This window comes from Vespula vulgaris, chromosome 4 (assembly GCF_905475345.1).
Source record: "Vespula vulgaris chromosome 4, iyVesVulg1.1, whole genome shotgun sequence".
Lineage (NCBI taxonomy): Eukaryota > Metazoa > Arthropoda > Insecta > Hymenoptera > Vespidae > Vespula > Vespula vulgaris.
Window position 1 is genome coordinate 10343304 of NC_066589.1, and position 18793 is coordinate 10362096.

The 18793-nt window shown below is 45.2% G+C and overlaps 3 protein-coding genes across 11 annotated transcripts; 2 read left to right on the forward strand and 1 right to left on the reverse strand.

The window, feature by feature from the left end:
• Positions 1–108: 108 nt before the first annotated feature.
• On the forward strand, positions 109–5158 carry LOC127063531 (cGMP-dependent protein kinase, isozyme 1-like). Its single transcript, XM_050993467.1, has 12 exons — positions 109–395; positions 563–855; positions 959–1101; positions 1167–1304; positions 1407–1576; positions 1656–1897; positions 1995–2306; positions 2454–2685; positions 2787–2893; positions 2972–3211; positions 3305–3371; positions 3473–5158. Exons 2-12 carry the CDS (start codon positions 662–664, stop codon positions 3566–3568), a joined length of 1941 nt encoding a protein of 646 aa, XP_050849424.1. The 5' UTR covers positions 109–395; positions 563–661; the 3' UTR covers positions 3569–5158.
• LOC127063520 (carbohydrate-responsive element-binding protein-like) lies at positions 3705–16667 on the forward strand. Of its 9 annotated transcripts, none has more exons than XM_050993435.1 (16): positions 3705–4231; positions 6562–7129; positions 8956–9062; positions 10254–10327; positions 10439–10564; positions 10649–10862; positions 11102–11197; positions 11301–11565; positions 11671–12364; positions 12466–12633; positions 12731–12875; positions 12972–13213; positions 13288–13748; positions 13941–14064; positions 14144–14273; positions 14370–16667. In XM_050993435.1, the coding sequence occupies exons 2-16, from the start codon at positions 6747–6749 to the stop codon at positions 14489–14491; spliced, it is 3351 nt and encodes a 1116-aa protein (XP_050849392.1). In that variant the 5' UTR covers positions 3705–4231; positions 6562–6746; the 3' UTR covers positions 14492–16667. The 9 variants fall into 9 exon arrangements, with proteins under 9 accessions (XP_050849392.1, XP_050849391.1, XP_050849393.1 ...); XM_050993434.1 differs by having other exon boundaries at positions 6628–7129; XM_050993436.1 differs by having other exon boundaries at positions 6698–7129.
• Positions 16649–18570, reverse strand: LOC127063554 (uncharacterized). Its single transcript, XM_050993507.1, has 5 exons — positions 18446–18570; positions 18097–18363; positions 17896–17976; positions 17756–17801; positions 16649–17675 (listed from the first exon to the last, which is right to left on the reverse strand). Exons 2-5 carry the CDS (start codon positions 18202–18204, stop codon positions 17341–17343), a joined length of 570 nt encoding a protein of 189 aa, XP_050849464.1. The 5' UTR covers positions 18205–18363; positions 18446–18570; the 3' UTR covers positions 16649–17340.
• Positions 18571–18793: the final 223 nt, after the last annotated feature.

Consider the following 18793-nt stretch of genomic DNA (forward strand, 5'->3'; position numbering starts at 1 on the left):
TATTCCTAACTCGTGCGTGTGCGTGCATGCGTGGATTTCGCGTGGCCTTCTGACTCCTCCGTAAAAATGCAAGCAGGAAGGATATATTTCATCGGCGGCGCTCTCCCCCCCTCTCTCTATCGATCAGTCATCGTGGTCGTTGCCGTCGTAGTCGACGTAATTGTTATCGATCCCGACTCTTTATCGCCGCGGAAACAAAGAGCTTTTTTTTAATCAAATAGTATGTCAGGGGATTAAACGAAACGCGTATGGTTTATCTGGCTTTAGTTTTTTCGATGCAACGAGCTAACCGAGAGCGTTATTCTCGACTGATAAGATCTATGCGCAGGGACACTAGCGAAATCGATCAGTCGAGTCTGATATCTCGCTGAGATACCGCGATCGAAAGACTAAAGGTAATTTCGAGACAAATTTGACCTCGCGAATCCTACCGTCGTCCTTCGGCTAAATATTTCATCGCGCGCACGCGCGGTCACGCGCTCGCGGTTCCCGCGATCCTTTTCGAATATTCGTCGTCGAGGCGCGCATCTTCCTTCCTCTTAATCTCTCTTTTTTTTTCTAGTCGCTTTATGGCCTTCTTAGCGCTTTATGAATGTAATAAAAGTTCGTAGGGGAATAGTCCGGAAAGTTTTTTAGGAGTCGATTTGTAAAAGGACCAAGGATGTCTTTGAAGAGCTTTCGAAGCGGTTTCACGGTGAAACTAAAGAAAGAAAAACAGCCAAGCAAGACGACGAGCGGTCAGGATTGCATCGACAAGGATTGCTATCGAGAGACGACCAAGTTGCGGAAACACGCCGTCGTCGGTGAGCTCGAAGACACGAAAATGGCGATATCGACCTACGAGAAAAGTTCACGGTATCTCCGCTTTCCTTCTCTTTCATTTTCCTTCTTAATTGTCGGCTCTCGCATCGAGATCACGATCGTTCCTACGAGACTCGAGTTTCCCTTTTTCCCGCAGATCGAGGGAGCTCATAAAGCGCGCAATTTCGCAAAATAAATTTCTCGGAAATCTAAGAGCGCTCGACATCGAGCAGCTCACGTCCGCGATGCAACCGCAAGAAGTCTTGCCTAATACCAGACTCATTAACGAGGGCGAGATAGGTGAGTCGCGCGGAGAGGGAGGTCCGATTCGGTCCCGAATCAATACGAACGAAACGAATTTTCAGGCTCGCATCTGTACGTCTCGGAAAAGGGCACTTTTGAGATTTACGTGGGAAAAACGTATCACGGAAAATTCGGAGCCGGAGTCGCTTTCGGCGAACTCGCCTTGCTCTACAATACCAAGAGATTGTGCTCCATAGATGGTATCAGACCCATTCGTTGTTTCGTTGCGTCTAATCGCGATTCGATTCAAGTCAAGTCGTTCGCGACTTGATCTCGAGTTACAATACTTTTCGTTTATCCAGTACAGACGAACGGGAAGGTTTGGGTACTCGACAGAAAGAGCTTTTGCGCCATAATATGGAGATCCATGAAGGAATCCACGGAGTACAATCTCCAAGTGCTTCGGCAGATCGAGATTCTGAAGGAGCTGCCGGAGGAAGTGCTCTCGAAGATGTCCGATCTAATAGTCGTGGTAAGTCGATGGATCGTCTGCAAATAATTTAGTTCATTTTACTTTAGCGTATCCTCGGTGTTGCCGTTCGAAATCGCAGGAATTCTTCCGAGGCAACACCCACATTTTCCGCGAAGGCGAGCCGGGTGACAAGTTCTACATAGTTAACGGCGGCAACGTAAAGATCACCAAGAAGAAATCGTACGGGGCTGACGACGAGCTCATTATCCTCGAGAAGGGCGATTACTTCGGCGAGAAGGCGCTTTACGGGGACGAGTGCCGTCGACAGGCGAACGCCATAGCTCTGCCGCCTGGCGCCGAATGTTACACCATCGATAGGCAGTAAGTTCGTAATCGAAAGTTGCGTCTCTCAAGCCGCTCCACGGGATCGTGGAAGTGGATCGTGCGTACGGATTTACGAAGGAGGAGACGATTTTAGGTCGTTCATAGATTACCTCGGCGAGTTGGAGTCGATCAAGAACAAGATATGGAAGATCAACAGAAATCCGGCCGTGAAGGACAATTGGAAGGAAGAATTTAAAGATCTGACCCTGGCCGATATGGAAATCGAGGGTACGATCGGCAAAGGTGGTTACGGGAGGGTAGAATTGGTGACGATCGACTCGATGTCGAGTATAAGTTTTGCGAGGAAGAAAGTCAGGAAGAGCATGATCACGAGAATGAAGTTACAAAAATTGATCTACAATGAAAAGTACAACCTGATGGCTTGCGATTCTCCTTTCATTTGCAGGTACCTTGTAATTTCATTTCGTCCACGCGTACACGATCGGACGATATATTTATATTTTCCTGTGTCTCCTCGCCCAAGACACACACGTTATGTGCTTGGCACGACGTCGACGGAAGTGGGAAGAAATGTAAATGGTCGATTTTCCAGATTGTTACGAACGTTCAAAGACAAGAGATATCTTTATTTCCTCATGGAGGTCTGCCTCGGCGGGGATCTACGAACGGCGTTGCAGAGAAAAGTTCGTTTCGCGTCTTCCGAGGCAAAGTTCGTCGTCGCTTGCGTCCTCGAGGGCATCGATCACCTGCACTCTCTCGGCATCGTTTACAGAGACCTCAAACCCGAGAACATATTGTTCGACCAGAACGGTTACATGAAACTCGTAAGTCCCCCCCCCCCCCCTTCAATCGATCATTTTTCCTTGGATCTCGATCGAACGATTAAAATCGGAACGATTACACCTCCGTTATCTGTTGCACGCAGGCCGACCTTGGATCGAGCAAATTCATTGGCCCTTACAAGACTATGACGTACGTCGGTACTATCGAGTATTTAGCTCCGGAAGTCATTCAGAGTTTGGGATACAATAGGTCGGTAGTCGTACATCGATCGATCCATGCCACGTAGAAAATGGTTCGATTCACCTATGTCGTTTGCATCTTTCAAAGGGCCGCCGACTATTGGTCGTTGGGTATCGTCGTCTACGAGTTGTTGCTAGGTTGGACTCCGTTTCAAGGTATCAACGAGGTCGAAGTAGGTAACAATATCATCGCGGGTATCGAGGCGATTGAAATGCCAAAGATACTTTCCAACTCGGCCAAAGATATTATTCAACGTTTGCTCAAGGCAGATCCTACGAAAAGACTCGGTTACTTGCGAAACGGTGCCACGGATGTTCGTCATCACAGGTAAGCGCGGGTTTGTCTCTAAATACCTGCCATACGTGTGCGCGCGCACGCGTCTAAAGAAATTCGTCTAAACGACCCGTACAAATGTTACAGATGGTTCAAGGATATAAATTGGAGATCGTTACAAAATCTGTCCATGTCCTCGCCCGTGAAACCCACGGTAATCTCGATTTGAGCGATTCGATGGAGAGCTCTCGTCCGAGCTTCGAACAGTTCTCGTTTCAAAGATTATTTACTTTTGGTTATTATTTTCGTTCGTAGGTGAAGCATCATCTCGACAGAAGGAATTTCGAGAGATATCCGATCGATCGCGACGTGGCACCATTGGATTTTTCAGATTGGGACGAAAATTTTTAAGGAAGGGCGCGACGAAACTCCCTTCGAGTTTCATTCGTCTATGACAATTTATTATTAGAATTAACTAAGTTAAGTCAAGTTTGCGACGTAAGAAGAGAGACGAGGAACTCGATGGCGGACGGATTTGAAGAAGGCACGTTTGACGCTCGAAGTGACTGCACCGCGACAACGTCCGACAGGGTTCGCGACGTTCGGCCAATCGGAGAGACGACGAGCGCGCATCGCGCTCGTGCGGCGCAAAGAGCGTACCACCCGGCGACCCCTTCCGTCGCCGTCGACCGAACTATCAGTCCTACTGTCGATGGTCGACGACGCTGTTGGCGAATTGCAAATGGCGTCACGTAAGGCGATATGAGCGTGCGTGTCCCGTGTAGTAACGCGTACGGACCTCGTCCGGGCGCGGTGCCTCGCGGCCCAGCCTGACGGCGACTCTTCTTTCGTTTGGAAGTGCGTGCTTTCGATCGATCAGTGATTTCATACTTTTATCTTCCTTCCACGATCGTTCCTTCTTTTCTTCCTTCTTCCCCTTCGTCTCGACGTCATCTCCCTTCTCCTTCTTCTGCCTCTCCTTGATGTCGTTGTTGTTATTGTTATCGTCGAAGAGAGGCGCGATAAAAAGAAAGAGTGCCGCACGCAGAAAGTGTCGATAGAGAAAGAAAGGAGGTGAGTCTGAGATATAGAGGAAGATAGAAAGGAAGGCAAGAGTGCGTATCTCTGTACGTAACGTCGTCTCTCGGATCGAAGAGAAGAAAGAGATAGCGAACGAATTTTCTTTCGTACCAAGTGGCTACGATACGTTCTCTCGCGAAGGAAGCCCCTTTATCTTTCTCCCTCTCTCTTCCGCTTTTCCGTTCCTGCTTCTAGATAACGCTCGCTTCTTTCGCGCGCTCGTTCATTATCTGGAAGGAAGAGAAGAGCCTGCTCCAAAGTCACAAATAGCGCGTACAGCAGAGAGAGAGAGAGAGAGAGAGAGAGAGAGAGAGTGTGTGAGATAGCAGAAACGTGGAGGAATCTTGTAACTTTGTAACGAGCTGTTTTGTGACAGCTCGTTGATTCGAGATTTCGTTGTAAACAACTGTCAGATGGCACGCTTGGATCTCGTCGGTCGGTCCAGACAACGAAACGATAGCGATTGCAATCGTAACGGCGGTGGGCATAATTGTTTCACGACAAGGCGAAAGACCTCGTCTTTCTTAATCTTCCCGCGGACTGTAAAAACGTACGACGAAGCAAAGGTATTTGTAACGGCAGGTACAAGACTTGATGAGAAACTGGACTCGTAGACAAGGCGACTCAAGTTGTCGGTTGGACAAGTCATAGTTTAAGAAACCATTTCTGGGATTGACGTTCCAGCAAACGGTCTACTCTTTATATTCCTAAAGATAACAATCAGAATGTATTTCTATAAAACTCTTATCGACTTTACGACAAGCACGGTTTAGCATCGAGGGAAGAAACTAGACGCTTTGGTTCGAACGGACTTTGTTAAAACTTTAATAGAATCTTGTACGAAGGTCGAAGAGTTCTCCTTGATCGTTAAAAGTTGTATTTATTTGTCACAAAGGATTAAAAAGTTACAACTAGATAAAAGAATGTAGTTTACGAGCGATATCTCCTGATAAAATCAAAGAGGGGGATTAACGGTTATCCGCGACAGGAGAATTTTCACGCTCGTTGTCGTTAAGAGAAGAGGAAAGAGGATGGAGGTCGATGGAGAGGAGCGAGCAGCGAGCAGCAAACGCACGTGTGGGCGAAGCCGAATGTTTGCTCGAGTTGCAGCGACGACGATTGCATAAGAGCGTGCGATGGAGACTACGAGAGTAGTCTCTATCTCGCTCTCTTTCTCCAAGCTCCCTCGAGCTCTTCGGCTCGTTATTTATTAAGCCCTTTTCACACACCGTACGCTTGCCTATCTTTAGCGTCGCTTCTTCGTCGATCGAACCAACTACTACCGGACGCATTCGCGCGTCGCGCGATGCGAGTTTAACGATGGAAATGGAGTTTTAACGAAATCCATTCGTCGATCGAAGAGTCGACAATTTGGTATCGCACTTTACTACGAATCGATCTTATCGTTCAGTTTCGTCGGGAGGCGAAAGATCGAACGATCGAACAATACGGCGGACGAGAAAAGAGGGTTTTTTCATCGGCGGCTTAAAAAAGGTCGAAAGGTCGTTGACTCGGAGGATTTCGAGATACTTTCTCGATTGCTAAATTTATCTAACGGTATTGCGAAAGAATCGATCGGACCGATGGAAAACTTCCGTCATTGTTATCAAAGTATAGCGAGATCCGACGCTTCTTTACTCGTGTCGTAAATCGGAATAAAACGGGTTCGTCCGATACCGCAAACGCGAGAAAAATCTTTTTCTCGATAAATAACGAATGCTTTATTGAAGCGACTCTCTCACCGAGAGAGATAGAGAGGGAGGGGTGGGGTGGGGTGGGGGGAAGCTCGTCGTCGTCGTCGTCGTCGTAAACCGATAAACAAAAGTTATCGCTTTGTTCGATCCTTCGGTAGAATAAAGGCACGTTCTTGCGAGAGTGAAAATCTTTCGAGCGTATCTCCGATCGCGTAGCCGCGATTCCAGCGGCAAGTTCGATGTTAGAACTCGAGACTCGCGATCGGCGCGTCGATCGTCGCGCCGTTCGTAGATAAGGTAGAACGTAAATACTTTTATTAGAATACGACGAGCCGCCGTCCCTGCTCGAAAAATATTTGGCGCGCGAATTATCGTCGCACCGCGTGTACGTTGGGAAAGATCAAGTAAGATCATCGAGCCGGGACTCGTGCCGAAAACTCGCGAGAGAGAAAGAGAGAGAATTTCTAACGAGCGAGTTTCGAAGAAAGTCCGCGAGACCTTCGCGCGTGCGTCCGCAATTGCCTAATTTTTGCGCAAACACGCTCTCTCGCGCGCTCGCGCGCGCGCATGTGCGTGCGTAAACGCGTCGCCTATCGTAAACGGCATAAATTCGAGGGGAGATTAAAACAGGTAAAACGGTCGAACGAGGAGCAGCCACTTGGGAATAATTTCGAACAACGAACGTGCCAATTTCAGGGGTAGAAGTTGAAATAACAACTCGATTGTCGGTGTTTAAAAAATGGTGTAAAAAGGAGTGACGATCCAGGTTTGACGATCCAAACGAGGTGGTTCGAGCGCGGAGAATAGGAAGAGGGATGCAGGCCGGATTGATCTACAGGAAGCCGTCGACGATGATGACGTCGAGCCAGGGCACCGGTGCCTTCGACCGATCCGCAGCAGGGAAGGAGGACCCCGCTAACGATAAGAGGAAAAGCGCGGAACGAGACTCGAGAGAGACGATACACTCCGGTCATTTCATGGTTTCCGATTTCGAGGCGGAGGCGCAGGACGACGAGGACGAGCTCGCCGTTCCCGTTCCGGACGAGGAAAATGGGAAATTGGCGATCATGACGCAGGTCGGCTTTTCCCTGAAAAAGTTCGTCGGCGGCGGTACCTTCGACGACAAACCGAACTCTCAACAGCTTAGCATCGAGACGTCCTTGAACAAGCTCTTTCAATGCATGTCCTTGGCCTACAGGTGAGTCTTCTCGAGGTCCAAGGGACGATCCAAAGGTCCTCTCTTCGACGATCTCTCTTTCCCCTTACGGGATTAGGGACACGTTGTTTCGTTTGAGCGTCGTGGGCTCGAATGCCGGCAACCGAACAAATGCTACCGAATCGTCGGCGGTCGGTCAACGAGAAACGAAGTTAATGAAAGCGAGGCCGTAAAACCGCCGGACACCGTAGCGTCGAAGGGTGCGGCCTTGCTTCTGCCTTTCTGCCAAACTCGGTCGGAAGGAAATCGACCGTTACGGTTCTCGTTAAAGCGCGCACAAATTTATCAAATTTATCAAATTTATCGAATTTATCGAATTTATCGAATTTATCTTCGCGTTTGGTAAATACCGCGTTATCAGATAAATGAAGTTTTTCCACTACGACGTTCGCTAGAGAGAGGGGGGGGGGAGAGAACAAGCCGCAAGAGTAATTGGGATTTTCGAGCGTCGTAATTCTCCAACGATATCGTCGGGAATCGTCGAGGAGAGCGGTCTCCGGAGTCGAGCGCGATAGAATCCGGCCCAAGTTTGTACGGATTAATCTTTCTTTCTTGCTTATCTAATCGCTCGAGTTAGCAGAAAAATCGAAATGACTAGGGTCCGATGCCAAGGTGAATCCAATCGAGATCTCGAGAAGTAGTCGCAGCCGTGCGAAGGGACGATTTTTCCCATTCTTCGCGCGTCTCTTTCCACTCCTCGCTTTCGATCGCTTTCGAGTTCGGGCCATCTCGAATTTGCCCGAGAACCTTGTCCAACGACTTCGACTTTCCGCAACGTTCGATGTTCGCACTTGGTTCACTGACTCGATCATTATTTTCAACGTCCTCTTACGCCTTACGTAAGCGATAACCTCGTATTCGTACGAACGCGCGTTCTCCTATCGCACGATTTTTTTTACTCGTTTTTAGACGGTATCGTCATCTCGCAATCGATATCGATCGCGATCGAGCTACGTATTTTCCGCGGCAGGCTCTCGTAGCACTGCTCGAAATGGCGGTTCGATTCGAATAGCGGAAAGTTAACAAAGTCGCGTGACCCGCGATAAAGGGGTCTTCTCAAAGTACTTACGTAGGCGCGTACTTCTTTACGAAATATTCGAGTATCGTGATACGCGATATAGAAGTCATTTCGGGAGAGAGATCTAACGCAGCTCCTCCTCCTTATATTCCTTCCTCTTTCTGCGTCGATATAACATAATACCACTTGGACTAGAATACGTTTACGTAACGCGTTTGATAATCCATCCGCGCTCTCTCCTCGATCGTCACCCACGATTCTTTCTTACGTAACTTTTCGAGAACGTTGGTAAAAAGATGTCCTCCCGCGGGAGAACGCGCGATTTTCCCGTTTGCCTTTCTCGAGGCTCCCTTTTCTACTTCCTGCTCGTCCTTGGTCTCTTCGTTCCGCTATGGAACCGAACGCGCGCGACGCCGGGTGGACGATGGACGGACGACGGAGAACGACGCTACCCCTTTTCGCACCGCTTCCTTCCGAACCATCGTGAAATGGTGAAATGCGTGCGAAGACGTAAATATAAGTTACGTGCGTAAACCGTAATCGAGGATAGACGCGCGATAGTCGCGTTGCTACGGTATCTCTCGCGGTCTCGATAGAACGAACGAGAGAAATGTATGCACGTGGATGGGCGGGGTCTCCGTTAAACTTTCCACCGCATAAAAAGCGATAAGCGCGACCGTTTCATCGATCGCTTTCCACTCCCATCGCGATTGGCACGCGTTGAAAAATGTAATAAATAGAAAGAGTATGCCGTAGCCGTATGACATAAGGGCATTCGAATTTGTTCCAGACAGAAGCTGACGTCGCCCAAATGGAATCGCTTCAAAGGGATCAGACTGAGGTGGAAGGATAAGATCAGGTTGAACAACGTCATCTGGAGATGCTGGCACATGCAGTGTGAGGAAATAATAACGAAGGAGAACCCGATCGTACTCGAGAACGAATCCGCTTTGTATCCCTCCTTCTCTCGTTTGCTCCTAAAACCAAACCGCGATCGCTGAGAAGGAACGGTGCAAAGCTTTTTCGTAAAGCTATCGGTGTATATCAGTTTCGTCAACGGCTCGCCGCTCTCGTTTCGATATCTCCGCAACGCGCGCGCCTCGTCTCTCTCGACGATGAGTTACTTTCCTACCTCTTTTTCGCCTCTTTCTCTTCGCACTCGCTCTTACCGCTTACTTCTTGCTTACGTCCGCTCGCTCGCTCGACTATTTCGCAAGAGGCTGCTTCGCCGCGCGTCTCCTCTTTGATCGATGGTCGAAACTTTAGATAATTTATTTCATTCCTCGTCGACCACGCTCCTCTTCCTTCCACTCGACGTCGAGCAGTTCTTCTTCTCCGTCCATCGATCGAAGGATCGGTCTTTTCGATTTCGAACGAGATTGAAATTTTATTTCGAACTTTTATTCCCCCTCGACGAGTCGAATATTTCCCATCGATCGTCCACTTACGATCCTCGTGTACACGTGTATAGCCTTCGCGCGAGCCTCAAACGATCTTTAATCGACTCTTGGATCGACGAGAGAAAAACAAGTTTCGCTCAAAGTTTCTCGCTTCGTTCGTTCCGACGCTCGATCGCCGTTTCGCATAAATCTCCGATGTTCCGCTTTATCGCGATGATCGGGGATCGCGAGCGTGGAATCACGCGCCTCGCACTTGCTCTTCCTCTGTTCGCTCGCGCGCGTTAACGTCGATCGCGTTGGACGGTAAAGAAGGAACAAGGGGAGAAAAGGCTGAGAGTCGACGACAAGGTCGGAAAAAAAATCTTTTGTCCTCCTAATCTTGGGAGAACGTAGTGAGAGGGAGGGAGATATCATCTCCCCCATAATCGTGCAAAAAATGCGTCGACGTAAAGCAACGGCAAGCGAACAAAACTCGCGTCTCGACGCGAGAGCGAATTCGTGTTAAAGGCCGCTTGGAAGAACCACCGTCGCTCTCCTCCTTCTTGATAGGAGGAGAGGAGGCAAGTCCTCGGATCTTCGCACTGTTCTCTTCGCGTTACGATCGCGTACTCCGCAGACTTTTTTGCTTCGAGGCACGAAGCTTGACTTTGACTTAAACGTTGAGAAACCTTTCCTCGTGTCCCTACAGTTATACTGAAACAAAACACGTTGGTGTGCCAGTTTGCGTCGCCCCTCGACGTCGACACTCATAATAAGCCGGAGGTAAGAATAACTGAATTCTCTCGAATTTCTTCTTTTCGATCATCCTTATTCGTGCGTACGTTTCTTCCTTCTCCTCTTGATTTCGTCTCTTCTTGTAATTTTTCTCGTCAGGCGGTCGTCTTGGAAGGCAAATACTGGAAACGAAAACTTGCTGCGGTTACCGCGGAATACAAGAAATGGCGCATGTTCTACAGAAACAAAATTCTTGGTTGGACGAACAAGGATGGTACCGAGGTGGTACGTCGTTTCTTCGCAAAACCTTTCGCAAATCGCAACCTCGAGGAACGTAAAAGTTTCTCTAAAGGAGCGGATCTTTTACAGATGGAATCGATGGACACCCTAGATTGGAGCAATGGCATGGAAACGTCGGAAAATTTTGGCACGAGTACGGCGAACGCGTATGGGGGCACAGGTGGTACTCACAGCGGAGAGAGTATGATGGTTGACGAAGACTATATGGAGCTTATGACGGATACTCTGTTCTCCACGATTAGTTCGAATCAACCTATATACTTTCCGGATCCCAGAGAAATCGGTACTTGTCGTCGCTGTCGCTCGTTAACTCTTTCAAAAGTTAACTTGATCTTTTATTATTTTTCTTTTTTCTCTTTTCTTGTTTCTTTTTTCTTTTTTTTTTTTTTTTTTTTTCCTCCATACATATCCACCTCTCCCCATGTTCGTGTTTTCATTCTTTTCTCTTCCCCTTCAACTTGATAAGTACAAACAAGAATGCGATAGAAAAGAAAATACCAAAAACGCTCGTTGTTCGTACAGCGCGCGGAGCGAGCCTGGCAGATTTCATTCAACCAAGCTTGGGACCGCTCCAACCTAATCTAGACGATTTTATGGACACCCTCGAGCCTTTGCAAGGTAACGGACCTTTCGTTTCGATCTTGTCGCGTTGCGAGTAAGTCGTATCGTCGTTTTATCGCACGCGGGCCAAAGTATCCTAATCGGTGGGTCGAATTTATAGAATTCTTAAACTCCAAGTTACCGCCCGTACCGGAAGAGGAGGACATGTTTCGGGGCGGTAGCTTGAACGCCAGTTATCCCGATATCGATCTGATGACGCCGATCAATCAGATGAACGAACTAAACGAGGAGGCAACGTCGAAGGACGAACGATCGTCGACGGTCTTGCCCGAGGAACCGGGAAACGGCATGCAGAATCTTCATTATACCGGAAAGATATATAACCAGTCCGAAGCGGAGTCTAGCAGCGTTTACAGGAATGACATGTAACGCATTCCCCCTATATTTCTATTTTCATCATTTTTCGGTTTTAAACGACGCGCGGACGCCGCGCAGCGGTTTACGAAAAATTATTCTTTTCTCGAACATAGGGACGTAGAGATGAATTACAGGGATGCCGTGGAAGAGAATTTTGAGAGGTCGACGGCGACGAGGACGACGAGGACGGCGACGACGACGACGACGACGTCGACGACGACTACGACGACTGCGACGACGACTACGACCACGACGACGACTACGACGAGTAATGGTCAGTCCACGCGAGAAAAGATCCGACAAGAGAATCGTCGATCCGGTAGAATGAGTCGCGTGATACAACAGACGCACCAACAGCAACACGGTCAAGCGTACCGGCAGGCCGTTCAGGCAGTGCAGGCCGTGCAAAGCGTGCAAACGGTTCAACGAAATTCGGTCTACGAGCAGCCGAGCCAGCAACAATCGTACGCCATGGAAGTACAAGCGGCGGTGCAATTGGCTCCCGTCGACAATCAAATACAAGTCGCGACGTTGAACGATCAGTCCGTTGTTAACGCGACACGGATCTCCTCGATGGCCGAGGTTCAAAATTTGGTAACGGCCCAGCAAAACTTTGCGCAAAGTAATAACGCGGCGTTGCCCGGCGCTCAACAGCGGTCCATGAGATCGTTACCACCGACCCCTCCGATGTCTTCGAAGCCTTATAAGATCGTCCAACCGCAACCGAACGCTTGTTACAAGCTGTCAAACATCGGCCAAAACTTCAATACTCAGCAACAATGTAAATTCGCCGGCAATAATTTCAAGGTACGTAAGCGCTCACGGTTTTACTACGTAACCGTTAATCGCCTATACGATACAATATTGACGTCAACGAGATCACGCCCGATTTATTTTCTGACCGACAGACGCATCCCGCGCAACAAGTCGTGTCGGTTCCGACGCAACAACCAACGCAATCGCCTATACTGTTACAGTGCAGATCTTCCGGATTGGATCTTACTTTGCAACCGACGAAATTAGTAGCACAATCAATCCCAACTACGTCGGAGAAGGAAGTTTTTGCGGTGCCTAAGGTTCGTTCCGATTTCTATATACCGTCGTACGTGTACCGTCGTACGTGTCACGATAAGAAACGTAACGTTCCTTATTCGAAACCCGATCTATTTTCAGTACCAAATGAAGGCACGAAACAGATCGAGAAGCAGTTCTTCCTTGATACCGCCGAGGATGAACCAATTGCCCTTGGCCTCGGCAGTAAGCGACCCCGCTCTAAATTTAAACAACAATGTCCTGCTCGCGCACCTCCTTACGAACAGTACGTAACAAGGCTTAAATGCCGTCGATTCCGTCGATTCCGTCGCGCCTCCCGCGAATTCGCTCTCTTTGCAAATTGTTCTCTTTCCCCGTTTAGATACGTCCGGTATATGTACGATGAACGCTCCGATGAACGCTCCGATGAACGCTCCGATGAACGCTCCGACCGACAAAATAATACCAACGACGAATCAATCTAATACGGTGAAACATATATTACCCATCTTACCGCCGACGGCTTCGGCCACCCAAGTAACGACTGCCCATCACATTGCGACGCCAGTCACGGTCCAAGCTATACAGACTTCCTCCATACAGGCGTCGCAGCATCAACAACAGGTACGTCCTTCGGAGAGCGAGGGCGAGAGAGAATAGTTCTCCGGCAAAATCGATCCAACGTTTTCTCTTCTTAGGGGATACAATCGAGTTGCGGTCAACAGATTCTCTTGAACGCGAACAATCAAACTCATCCACCCCAGAATAGTCCTGGCTCGCCCAAGGATCATTCCAACGCGCCTAGTCCTCAAGCCTTGAGTCTGAGTCCTCTTCACAGTCCGATGAGTATCGGTAGTCCTCTGTCGCCAACGCGAAATTACGTTAAAGGAGAATCGGAACGTGGACAGTACAAGGAACAGAGAAGGGTTGGCCATATCCATGCGGAACAAAAGCGCAGATACAATATTAAGAATGGCTTCGACATGCTTCACAGTTTAATACCGCAGCTCAATCAGAATCCCAACGCAAAACTGAGTAAAGCTGCCATGCTGCAAAAAGGAGCGGATTATATCAAACAATTGAGGGCGGAGAGGAATCAGCTTAAAGAGGAGATGGACAGTTTGAGACATCAGATCGAGTGCCTTAATACTTCTATTAGGTAAAACCAACGTCAACTATATTTTCTTCGATATAATACCGTAAAAGAAATCCCATTGATCGTACGAAGTAAATAAATTTACGTATCTGGGATATGCGCGCGTACGTAACGCTTTGCCGATAAATCCTACCGATTTTGTTTTCTCATCTTTTTTTTTTTTTTTCTTTTTTTTTATTTTAATCGCTCTCTTAGCAATTGTCAATCTATGCTTCCTGCGACGGGTGCCCCAGTCTCGAGACACAGAACTAATAAGATGAAGGAGATGTTCGACGAATACGTGCGTACTCGTACTCGAGAGAATTGGAAATTTTGGATCGTATCCTTGAAAGATTTTCCGACAAATAATTCTTCGAAAACGAATCGTCGAAAGTATTTTTCTTAACGGACTTTTACAGTTTAGCATTTTGCTTGAACCTTTAATGCTCTCCTTCAATACTTCGGTATCAACGGCGAGCATCGAGGACCTCTACAGAAGTACAATATTATGGGTCGAGCAGCATTGCTCGCTCGTCGATCTCAGGCCAGGTTTGTAGTAAAGCGCCTCTTAAATGCGCTCCAAATCCATTAACTTTGCGTTTACGTTTACATCACATTTACATCGTGCCTATCTATCTTTCGCAGCCGTTCTCAACTCCCTGAAGTATCTGTGCACCGCCACTGATATTTTGGCGGATCCTGGTCGCCTACCCGAGGAAGCACTCGCGGCAGTTAATCGAACGGAACGACGGCGATCCATACAGTGACGATCGAGTTTAAACTGCAGATCTCTTGGAAAAGCAAGCGCGCGAAATAGCTTGAGACGCGTAGCCACGTAAAAATCGAAAGTTGCCTTACCCAGTAAGGCTTAGCGCCCTTGATTCGTGAAGAACGATCAAAAGGATGCTCGTATATTTTTGGAAAAAAAAAAAAGCTTTTCAAGCGCAATCCCTACATTCAGGATTTTTCATAAAATCCATATCGCAAAAAGATGTATCATTCGATATTATCGATCGATCGTGAAAAAGAACGTACTCGTACGAACGAGTAAAACCATTCGCACATTTCCCAATTTTTCTCATTACGCGGGATTTGATCTTAAAGGATTTTAGCAAAACGTGCCAAGTACGTGAAAACGGATTCGCTCGATAGATGTCAAATTACAAAATGTGCAAGGTTCCTTCCCGCGCAACTCCGCTTATTGACGCCATATAATTTTTTTTGCACCAAATTATCATACCATGCAGATATTTTAGACGCGAACAACGACACTGGCATCCACCAGTAATCATTTAAACTCGATCAATTCTGTGATATCGTTGATAACGTACTAATCTAATTACACTGTAAATTCTTAATAACGTCTCTTAAATGTAACGTACATTTGTATGATCACGCGCAATGGTCGATCGAATGCCACTACCACCACCGCCAGTTTTCATTCGATACGATCGATTTAAACATCGGAGCGTTCAATAAAAATAAGTTCGTTTTTGAGCCAAGCAAATTATGATACTCTTCGAAGGGGCTACGTTGATTCTATCAAAGTTGTTTTGTAATAATAATAATAAAGAAAAGTTTTTATATAATTATCAACAAACGTACCATAAAAGTCGCGAGAGATGTTAGACGATATACGGATCTTGTGTTACGGTCTGTATACATTTTTTTTTCTTCTCTCTTAATCGTTCAGTCATAAACGCATACGATTCCAAATGCAATCTCGCTCATAACCTTCGTCTTGCCTTGAGACATGGTCGTACGTGGATGATATACCCCGAAACGATACAATTTTTGGTACAACCCCGGTACATACAATTCTTGAAAAGATGATACGGCCTGTTATATCGTCATATGGTTACTTGTTTTGTTACAAAGTTATCTAGATGTTACGGCAAAATAGAAACGTTCGAATTTATTTGCAACGAATCTTGCAAACAAAAAAATTATAATAACCCAGAGAAATGAAGTTAAATACGAGTGTCACGCAATACGTACTTCGATATTTATCATTTTAAAGGCATTTCGAGTGCACCCTGTTGCATCGTTGAGAATTCATTTAAGCGTGTAGCCGATTTTTTATTATGTCGTACTAACTTAAAAAGAAAGAAAAACGAACGAAAAAGGAGAAAACAAAATTCGTTTCGACGTACTTTTGTATTAATCAAAGTGACGAGGAAACATTCGCAGCCTTCGATGTTCGATACAAAGGAACGATTTAATTATAGACGTAGCTATGCCAAATAATTATTTACTTACATATATCATATTATCTAAGGCCTTCAAACAGAATGCGTAAGTTTCATATATCGTTATTCTAACACGTTTTTAATCGTTTCCATAAATAGGTGCCATATATTAATGTTATTACAAGAGACTGGTGGTATTAAAGTAACACGTAACATTCAGTCGACAGGCTTTAAACGCGAAGCTTTCGCCATATTAGGAGAAGAGTTAGAAATCGAGTTATGCCTCTGACCGTGTGCCTCCATAAATTTTATCAAACATCGATATTATCGATGTCCGTGTTATATTAGATCTTCACTTTGCGACCCATCTACTGCTCGTAAAAGGAGAAAAACAAAAAATCATATACATACCTATATGTATATACATATATTTTATAGAGCCTACAAATATAACGTTTAATGTGTAACCTTACGTCTCAGAAATGTACAAATCACTTATAAATTTCAATTATTAGAGTATAGCTGCCTGGTTATTCTGCATATTAGAGTTTCCTCATTTTTACGATTACACGAAATTTTCAAAATTGTGTGTATCCGTGTATGTACGTATAATACCATGTACGCGCAGAGAAGCGTGCGAGCGGGGAGGTAAACCATTTGTGGGACGATCCTTATTCGTGCGTATGTACATATGTATATACATAAGGGAAAGATGTACCGATCATACAAAAATAATAAACTTTCTTCCAATATATTTACTTTTCAGGACTCGTCGTTGTACACTGTATACATATTTTATTTGTTTGAATTATTAAACCTCTATTGTAAAATTATTGTTACTTTTATAAGCTATACGATGTACGAACGTTTCTTCTTTTTCTTTTTACTCAAACTCATGACGCGTTTATACGCGTATTTACAAGTGGCACGTGAGAAGAGCGAGACGGCAAAGGAATGTTTATTTTGTACATACAATATCCATCGTACTCGCGTGAAAATTATACTATACTGTTATTGATATAACAAATGTTTAATCTTGATAAAAAAAAAATGACGATAAAATGGGATAACGATTGTACCTTGTATATTCCTAATTTGTTACAATTATTCACGTTAGAAAATAAATACCGTTGACGGCACTTTTATTTGCTCGAACGTATTCGCTTACGATTAACAGGATAATGTTGTATCCTCTCTCCTGGCTTTATTTTTTCAACTAAATAATAAGATTAGAATCGCTGCATCTCCCTTTCCAAGAAAATGATAGAATTTATACTATATCTCTGCAAAAAGATACTCGCATAGCGTGTCAAAGGTTAATCCAAAAACTAAAAATTATATGCACGAATTATAATAAATTAAATTTAACAATGAGGCCATTTAAATATCCGAAAATATTCGCAAAGTTATCGCTCTTTGCAGGGATATTATATAACGCACGTTAAAAACGAACATTCTTCGCATGTCATATACAGAACAGAACTGTTGTTCTCGCTGACCGTCGTAAAACCAGGTACAGCGGTGCATCGTTGGGAATGATTATTGACGCTATTATCAATTAAATTTCCAAGAGTTTGAATATCGTTACAATTCGTCGGCCAAAATCCGCAAACTTTGCAATATACGGACTCTGATATTTCTACCATGGTGTCCGTTTGACATACAGGGCAAATTACTATTTTCCTATCGTCGTAAACAAGCGATTCTATCCATTCAATTTCATCCTGCAGCATACGCTCGTATTCTTCGCATATCCAGTTCTCTGTGGTTAATAAGAAAGATGTTACTCCCTCGTATCGTTATATACGTATTATATCAGATTTACCAACAATAGATTTATACCTTCTTCCTCGTTCGTCCCTCCGTCCAATTGAAAACTTTCTTCCGACTGTTCGTTATAAATGATAGATCGTTATTCGATAGGATAGCGCCAATTAGTTTTTGATAGATTGTTCATTTTTTTACCTTATATATTTTTTTACCTTTTCAGATATATCTCCCAGACCGAGTCTTCTCGCATTAAATATTTCTTTTCTTCTTTCTTTCATTCGTCGACGACATCTCTGTACGAAAATATTATTAAACAGTTTAGGTCAAAGTTTTCTTTGGCGTTTCGTTGCTATCGATCAAAATTAATTGATATTTATCAAACGTTGTAACATTCGTCGATGTCATTTTCTAACCTGTCTAAGAACTTCCTGCAGTTGCGGTGACTTATTTTTTATCTTACTTATAACATCTTTAATCTTTAATTTTGCGATTAACAATGGACTCAAACCCGTATTCTCCATAACTTTTAATCACGACTTATGTCGTTAAGACTATATCAATTTATATTAATTAAACGCACGCCACACGTATGTACAAGTTCGCAGTAGACGCCGAAGTAAGAACGTTGTATAACGTTGAAAAAGTGCAATGGAAGCGTTGATTCAATTTTTATATCGGCACTGCAATAAACATCGTCGACGATAAAGTGCTGTTAACGTTAGATCATTGGTTTTGTAATTACATTTAAATATTACGACATACGTTACGATACAGTGAAACGAAATATCGAAAAACGCGAAACGTTGTCCCAAAAAGGACTATGAATAACAAAACAATAACGAATGGTAAAGTAGCGCGCGAATCGCGATCGACACTCCCTCTAGTTTAGCTACTTGCGTATACCTTATCGATATGCGCATGTATACAACTAGCAATTTCATGTGCCCGAATTTTTTCTTCCCCTTCGATGGTTTATGCTCCAATTTATTGATTGTTAACAATTAATCCCATTTAAATAATTTATAATGATCCAAATTATAAAATCAAGGACGACCGAAGCGCACACTGTCGTGTTGAAATTTTATATATGTGTGTGTACGTAGGTAGATG